This window comes from Acomys minous (genome assembly GCF_964271855.1).
Source record: "Acomys minous genome assembly, chromosome: 13".
In the NCBI taxonomy this organism is placed as follows: domain Eukaryota; kingdom Metazoa; phylum Chordata; class Mammalia; order Rodentia; family Muridae; genus Acomys; species Acomys minous.
Window position 1 is genome coordinate 44,443,739 of NC_140495.1, and position 8,999 is coordinate 44,452,737.

Here is an 8,999-nt window from a genome sequence, read left to right on the forward strand (position 1 = left end):
AGCAATCATCACGTGATTAATGAAAAACAAGCCAATGCATTTTTTGTGTGGTACTGAAGACTAAACTCAGACTCTTGTGCACCTAGATTACCACTAATTATTCTCTATCCTCAACCTCTCTTTAACATTTTATTTTGTGAGAGGATTTCACTCTGCTTTTCATTTTCTAAGTTTTCATTTTCATTTTCTAAGTTGTGTCCTCCCCTGTATCTGAGCTATCAGGCTGTTGTTTTCTTTTTAAGTTTTCTCAAAATTACATATATTTAGGCAGGAGTGGTGGGACATGCCTGTAAGCCCAGCACTCAGAGAGGTAGAGGCAGGCAGATCTCTGTGAGTTTGAGGCCAGTTTGGTCTCAATGAGTCCAAGACAGTCAAGGCTACAACAGAGAAACCCTGTCTCAAAAACCAAAAAACAAAACAAAAAATTACATTTATTTATTTGTTCATTTATATACACATATATGTGTTTATTTATTTAGTATCTGTGAGCTGTGTTTGTGTGTGCATGCATGCATGTGTGAGGCAGTCAGAGGACAACTTGTGGGAATCAGTTCTCTCTATTTACTGAGTGGGTCCGGCGCTTGAACTGAGGTTGTTATCATGCTTGGTTGCAGCTCCCTTTACCCACTACATCATCTTTTTTTTTAAAGATGTATTTATTTATTATTAATACAGAAGGGGCACCTGATCTCATTATAGATGGTTATGAATCACCATGTGTTGCTGGGAATTGAACTCAGGACCTTTGGAAGAGCAGACAGTGTCCTTAACCTTTGAGCCATTTCTCCAGCCCTCCCACTACATCATCTTACCAGCCTTCAGAACAGTAGGTTTTCAATCAAGTAGAGACTGAAGACAGTAGACCTGGCTGAAGGAAAACAATCTCTGATGCAAGACTGGAAATGAATAAACGTATGGAGGACAAGGGAAAGAGAAAATATATGCATAAAAATAAACTGACAATGACTTAGTACATATATTTTATAAGTATCCCATGTGGAGGATGAATACAAGCATCAAAAGTCAAAAGACAGAAGTGGACATAAGTGTAATAGTTTTGGTTTTAATAAGTTATAACACCAATCATATTATATTTTAGTAAGTCAAGGTTTGACGTTGACATATTATAGCTAACAACTAGGGACATAATTAAAACAGCATATAACTGACATGTTAATTCAGTGGAGACATTAAAAATAAGTTATTCCAAAAATAAACAAAAAATGAAACAAGTTAATAATGAACATTAAAAATAAATAAATAAAACAGTAAGGTTGTTTCCTTTTCTAAAAATTCATGTCCGTCCTCCCAAGTTCTTTAGTAAGTATTCTAAAGCTACACAGTCACAAATGCAATGAATAGAGTTTAGATTACCCATTCCCTAAATTTAAGCAGAAATATATTTTAAAGCCTAGTTTAAAATCAGAGATAAGTTAGCACTGAACTTCACTACTCTGATAACTGATTTTAGGAGATTACCTCTAGTTCTTCAGAACCTTTTATATTTGATGTCTACGAGGAAATTTTACAGCGGAGGCCGGCTAGTCTATGCACAGAGCTGCATCGATTCTGGGATGTAGCTGTGATGCTCACAGGATGCTGTGATGCATTGAGTGAAAGGAGAAAACGCCTGTTTTCTAGCCTGTTATTACTTAGCATGGCATTCTTTCACATGAAGAAGTTTCTCTCAATGCCAAACTATAACCAAGTTATCTCATAACACATCAGCTGTCCCTATCTATCATCTTATCTGCCAAATTCTACAACAAATAAGTTGCAAAGTCCCTGGTGGTTTCTTACAGCATTCAAATGTCATTTTCACCTTGTCTTCAGCATCAAATGTTGGATGGGGCGTCAGGGGCAGGGGAGTCTATGTAATGAAAAAATGAGTCCCAAACAAGAAACAACAACCATTCACTGGTACTAAGGCAAGGCTCTGAACTCATTTAACAACTGTGTATTATCTATTATAATGTACTAATCATTGCTTTAAGAAGACTTGTCCAAGTATGGCTCATCCGCTGCAAAGATGAGCAGTCATTCATTTGTTTAACAAGTATGTACTGTTCATCAGAGCCAACCAGACATTTTATTGGGAGAGGTAAATCCAATGATGGGCTGTTTCCTGGTCTTGTGGGGCTTAACAAATGGCGGAGAGTTATACGCTAAATAATCACCAAATAAATAGATAACCCATAGTCTCTACAATAGTATGTTACATTATACAGTAAAATCATTACAAAGGCTAAAGGGAAATAGCTCATGAGAAAGTGACATTTAAATTGAACACTACAGATTGAATAAAAGCAAATTAACTGAGAAATATCTTCTAGCAGATGGATGAAACAAGAAAAGGAAACATGACTTGTAGAGAACTCAAAGACGGGTCACTGTGGGAAAAAGTGACAAGAAATGAAAGTGAGGAGATGGAAGAAGAGGACTGTCGGAGGTTTCTGAGAGCCCATTCAAGGTTTGGTTTGTCCGTCTCTAAACACAATGGAGCTCACGATGGCTGTGAGGCAGGGTAGTGGACTGATCTTACTTTGAAGTACAGAAGTTCTCAACTATCGGTACATTGGTTAAAGATGAAAAGTAGAAAGCAGCAAGAGAAAGGCAACAGTCTAGTCACCAAAAGTTAGTTTAAAATGGCAGTACTGATGAAGTTGGAAAATAGATACATGTAAAAGGATTTCATCAATAATTCTGTAATACTCTTTGAAAGTGATGGAGGGGCCTTCTGTTGGAAGCTTGTGGAACAAAGGTGATGGTTGAGGGGGTTCTCTGCAGTAGGAGATGCTAAGGAATGCCCACATTTGGAAAGTGTACTAGTAAGGGTTTTGATTGTTAGGATGGAAAATCAGCTTGAGGAGGAAAGGATTTGTTTTACCTCACAGCCCATCACTGAAGGAAGTCAGGGCAGAAGCCAAGGCAGGAAGCAGGAGTCAGGAGCTAGTGCACAAATGATAGGCAAAGGCTGCTTACATTTTGAGTTTCAGGGCTTTCTCAGACTAATCTCTCGTAGCACCCAGGACCACCTGCTCAGGGGTAGCACTGCCTACAGTGACCTGAACCACTCCACGTCAACTAAATAAAATACCAAGCCAATCCAGTGAGGACATTTTCTTAATTGAGGATCCTTCTCCCAAAATGACTTCCAGAATGTATGAAAATTAAATAACTGGGATGACTTGTGTGCAGAAAGAAAAAAAAAGGATGTTTTTTTTTCACAGAAAACTAGCCATCGCAGAAAGAGAGACCACAGATGCAAGTTGGAAATGTCGAGTCTCGATTTCTGTTGAGATTTCTCAGTACAGACAAAAGCTCAGAAGAGAGATGAAAACATAAAACCTAGAGCTGGAATACAAATAATAACCAGGACTATGAGAGAAGACAAGCTGTAGGAGAAACAGGCATGGTGACCCAGACAGACAGGAGCCACAGAGCCTGGCGAGGACACAGAGAAGAGAGAGCTGGACCAAATAAGTGCTCTGTAAGATGTAACTGAGGGACAAATGGAAGTATCATGGGCAGAAGAGTTGGCAGGACGTAAGATGACTTGGAGAATTTTCCAGAATGGCACATGAGATGTGAAAGTTGTGGCCTCGTCAGTAATCCTAACAGTTTTCATTTTCCCTGTTTCATCATCTTAACAGGTGAAGCCGACACCATCTCCTATCATCCTCTGCTAATCACCACCCACAAAGCCCACAAAAATGTACAAATCACAATACTTGGGGATCACCCAAGCAATACAGTCGTGTGATTTCATCCCGACAAGTAAATGCTAGGGGTTCTTGACTGTGCCAGACAAACTGACAGTTGAAGAATGCCAATAGCAGAATACACAGAAATCAGCCACGCGAGGACGTGGAAGGAGTTAAAGCACGCGTTTCCAGGTCACCACTGTCACTATCAGTCGTTCACCAGATGGCCCCAGGCCGTCCTTCTGTGCCTTTTGATTAGTATGTATTACTTAATTCTGGCACTTCCGCATGTGCGTACTATATGCTGGGATCCTATTGGCCCTCACTTGTCCCTCCTTCTTCCCCCTGGCCCTCTCCGCTTAACCTCTGCTTCTCTACTTTCACTGTTGCTTCTCCCCCACTCAGGCAACACAGAAAACACGCAACGCTGGCCTTCTGGCCTCTGGCTTATTTCACTTGACATGAAGACTTTTCTGTTCCAGAGGCACCTACTTGGCAAATGATGTGATCTTGTTCTTCTTTTCCGAATAACAACCCATTCTGCCACATCTTGTCTACTGTACCCATCCGTCTGTTGATAGATTCTGGACTGATGCTAGAACTCTTACAAATAGCCCTGGCCGTAGTCTAATTAATGGGGACCAAACTATGTGTAAGAACAACCCACAAACGGTAAGTCCTCCTTCTGCGTCTAAAGGCTTCGGTGTCACGTGTTGGAACTCTGGACCGAGACTGCGCCATCAGAAATGAATTACTACTGTCAGAATAGCTGGTGTAGCATCACATAACAAAACTAGGCTAGCAAAAATAAATAAATAAATAAATAAATAATAAAAAATAAAAATAAAATTTAAAAAACTAGGCTAGCCCACTAAAATACTAAAATAACAGGAGCCACCTTGCTCACAACGTGAACAGGAACCTATAATTTAAAAGGCCAATAGCCAAGGCCTTCAGGAGCCCTTATCTGATAACAAACAGGCTTCGGCACTCATATAACGATTATTGTCGTCATTTCATGTGGTGTTTAAAGTTTAAGCTTTTATGTGAAAAGTAAATTTCTTGATAGACCTTATCTTCACTTAACTGGCACATTCTTTGATTGTACCTTAAATCATAAACACATAAGACTAAGTTGGCTTTTGCCTTAAAGTGGCTGTCAAGAAAATCCCGGAACAATTGTATGCTGCAAATAGTCTTATTCGTTTGTTTAATCTTGTTGATGTAAAAAGAATTAAGGATAATCGATGCTCTGGCCTGACATGTAATGGTAACCGTGTGCGCCTTTCCAATGTGTACTGGCTTCATGCTTTTTCTACCACACAAAGTGACACGCTTGTAGTCTGTCATTACAAGGAGGAAAATGAGAGGCAAAAATGGCACCGTCCTTGAAAGACCGCCTGTGGATCTAAATGCATTAGATAATGCATCCCTTCCAAGGAAAACACAAACATGAGTAGGTGACTTGCAAATGGTCTGGGGTAGGGAAACGTCTAGGCCTGCAAGGACGAATCTACTGTTCACAGCAGAGAGAATGAAAGGCTTTACAGCTTAGCTACAGAGCCACACGCTGAAAACAGAACTGATGCAGAGAGGGCCCTGGCATCCAGAGGTGACACAAAGGGGATGAGGGTGAGGTTGTTGGGAAAAGGACTGTGCCGGAAGGGTGGGGGCGCCCTAGGCCGCGAGGCGGTACCTGCGCCGGATCCAGCGCCCCTGCCACTGAGTCTCCGCTCCAGAGATGCTCGCGGAGAAGCTGCTGGTAGCTGAGGCAGTGCTTCGCAGCAGATGGTAGATTCCCCATGGTGCAGCCTGGGTGCTGCGGGCGGTGCTGGCTGCAGCGGCCGGAGCCCGGAACCGGGAGGAGCCGGGAGCGCGTCCCGCGGGTTCCCGGGTCCGAGCTGCACTGCGGCGGCGCGGTTCCCGAGCAACGCCCAGGCAGGGGTGCAGCAGACACCTGAGTCCGGCGCCAACACCCAGAACCCGGATGGGAACACTCAAGTGAGGCTGGGAGGCACTGTGGTTTTTTCAGAACTTGGAACTCTCAGTGTTCACCGCCTGCAGGTGCTCACCACTACCTCGCCTGAGTCAGAGTTATGGGGCCAAGCAAAGGCCTCTGCAAGGAACCACCAGCCCAGGGCTCTGTACAGAGACATTCTTTCATTCCCAGCCGCAAGCCTGTAGGGATGTCACTATGAATTCGTTTGAGTTTACGTCTTGGGTCAAAACTCTCTTTAAAGCTGCTGAGGCGATTTGCAATATTAAAAAGCATAAACTCTTTAAAAGGGATCCTAAGTTAGCGGAGATATAGGAGATAGATAGCAAACCAAGAAGTTGTCAGTAAAGCCAATGGCGCACGATAAATGTTGACATGCTGAATTCATTTTGTTTTACATTTATTGATTTTAGTGGCTATCTCCTTCCACTACTACGTGGGAGTCAGGGGTAGAACTCAGATGGTCTGTCTGCCTCGGCCTGGCCACAAGCCCCTTTATCAAATCTCCCTGGACTTGAAGAATTCCTTCCACAGCCGGGTGTGGTGGCGCATGCCTTTAATCCCAGCCCTTGGGAGTCAGAGGCAGGCAGATCGCTGTGGGTTCGAGGCCAGCCTGGTCTACAAAACGAGTCTAGGATAGCCAAGGCTACACAGAGAAACCCCAGGAGGGGGGAGGGAGAGAGAGAGAGAGAGAGAAAGAAAAAGAAGAAGAAGAAGAAAAGAAGAAGAGAAGGAGGAGGAGGAGGCGGCAAAGGCTAGATTCATTCAAACAAACACAAGAGATTCCCTCTTCAGTTATCCTTCACCTGGGCTTCTTACGATCTTTACAGCCTCTCTTCTCCTGAGCTCCTGGGGGCTGGAGTGTGATGTGCATGTCCCATTTAGGGCTGAGCACTCAACAGTCTTACTGTCTGCACACAAGCCTAAAAAGGTCTAGGTAGCACAGAGCTCTGAAAGCACTTCGTGTAGTTCTCTCTCCTCATTTGGCAGGTTAATTTGGAATCCCAGGTCTGGAGAGAACGCTCTGTAGATACGTGTGTGTACGGTTCTTTAGAGAAGCCGAGTTTGACGTCTTTGTGGGGCGGCTCACAGCCACCTATAACTTCTAGCCCCAGGGGACTCTGACTCCTGCAGCATCTGCGGACGCCCTACTCACATACTCATGGAGTTTTGTTGTTGTTTCTTTTTTAATTAAAGAAAACAGAAAATAGATTTGTTTAAGTTAAAAATAAGAAACTTGGACTCCAAACCTACTCACCCGAAGCATGGCTCTAATCATACTGCTTAGGAAGCTGAGGTAGAAAAGATGGCCGTGAGTTTAAAGCCAGCCTAGGCTACTTAGGAAGTTCCAGGCCAGCTAGGTCTACAGAGAAAGATCCTGTGTCACACCATCCGAAATGAAACTTGGGCTCCACAAGCTGGAAGAGACAGTACCTCTAAGCAATTGCATAGATGTTGAATACCATACATTGAACCTGACTTCTGCCTTTCTACCTTATATGGCTAAGCTGTTTCTGTTTCAATGTTTCAATAATTTAAGTATAAAAAAGATATAAACACCTACTGAAAATTAAGTGAATTAAATTTCCTGTTTTCTTCAGTGATTTTATTGATTTTAAGTAATGTCTCAAAGTACCTGTCTTTTCTTGAGTTCTACCTTCCTTTGGTGAAATTTTCTTGACTCGGTTCTCTTTAAGCCCTCCATCCAATCAACATGAAATCCAGTCTGCCAATAAGTATTTCAAACACCTTGAACACACGTATTGCTGACCTTCTTCTCCTACTATGACCTTTTCCTGCACAATTCAGTGTGAAAGATTTAATAGTTAAATTTTAGGTGACCTGTGATCAGAAACCTTTCATAGGGCCAAGCAACCTGAGGCAAGCTCTTTAGCCTCTGTTTTATTATCTATATAGGGTGATTATAAAATTTTCTAATGACTGCAAAATCCAAATGAACTACAATAGTCTCCAGCACATAACAAAACACCCACTTATCTGCAGGCCAGAAGAGGGCGCCAGATCACATTATAGATGATTGTGAGCCACCATGTAGTTGCTGGGAATTGAACTCAGGACCTCTGGAAGAGCCATCAGTGCTCTTACCCACTGAGCCACCTCTCCAGCCCAGTTCATGTTTCTCAACACCAGACATGGAAAGTTTTAGTCTTACAATTCTTTTTTGTGCAAACTATCCTGTATATGTCTTGGTCTTGTTTTGTTTTGTTTTGTCCATGGGTGTTTGGTTTGTATGAACGTTTCTCCACCACAAGTGTTCAGTGCCTGCAGAAGCCAGAAGGGGGTGTAAATTCTTCTGGAACTGGTATTAGAGATACTAGTTGGCACTGTATGAGTGTTAGAAACAGAACCTGGGTCCTCTGCATAAGCAGCTAGGGCTTTTACCCATTGGAACATCTCTCCCAGTCCCACATACAAAGAATTGTAACAGAATCTTAGACTGCACCCACCAAATATCAGCTGGTATGCAAAATCACCGGTTCTAACAGAGAATCAGAGCTGTCGATGTGGCTTCTGATGATGACTATGATGACGACGACACTTGCTGGACACTTATCATGGACCACATACAGCTCTAAGGACTTTCTGTCAGTGTTACCAATCTCACAAAGAAGGTCCTATAATTCTCATTTTACAAATCAAACAATCTGAGCATAGAGGACGTTAGCCATGTTGCAAGCCAAACTGCTTTGTAAGAAAGACAGAATTCCACTTCAGTAGTTTGACATCAGTCTTTGAGATTTTTGATACTGCCTTGCTGAAATCACACTCAACCAAATATACACTATTTGAGGCAGAGCTTCTTTTTCCAATTACCTCAAACATTTCAACATTAGATGAGCCTTATTACAGCAGTCAAACCCCTCAAGATAAGGTAACTGACTCCCCTCTCTACAAGGTGTTCAAACTGCATCAGAAACCAGAATGCCCAGGCAGAGAGATCTGAATCTCACGTGGAGTTAGAATCCTGGGGCCACATCTGACAAATGTACATTCAACCATAAATATCAAAGACTGCTGTGCATCTTGTAACATTTTAATTATTATTAGACTATCAATAGGGTCTTGCTATTTTTATTATTAATAGTTCAAAAGAAATCATTTTTAAACTTCAGGATTTATTCCTTATGCCACAGCACTTAAATTTTATACTTAAATCTCATCACAAAAGCTATCAAGGGATAGAGGTATAGCCCAGTCAATGTGTTCACTCAGCAGACACAAGGCCTTGAATGCACTACCCAGTCATCATTATCGTCCTGTAAAAAAAAAAAAAATCA

General features: G+C 42.2%; 1 protein-coding gene across 3 annotated transcripts in view; it reads right to left on the reverse strand.

The window, feature by feature from the left end:
* The window catches only part of HMGCLL1 (3-hydroxy-3-methylglutaryl-CoA lyase like 1), a 123,357-nt gene extending 117,757 nt beyond the window's left edge, over positions 1–5,600 (reverse strand). For all 3 annotated transcript variants that reach the window (XM_084754974.1, XM_084754976.1, XM_084754975.1), the window contains exon 1: positions 5,401–5,600. In XM_084754974.1, coding sequence (XP_084611100.1) covers positions 5,401–5,508 — 108 coding nt within the window. In that variant the 5' untranslated portion in view covers positions 5,509–5,600. The remainder of the gene's footprint in view (positions 1–5,400) is intronic.
* Positions 5,601–8,999: the final 3,399 nt, after the last annotated feature.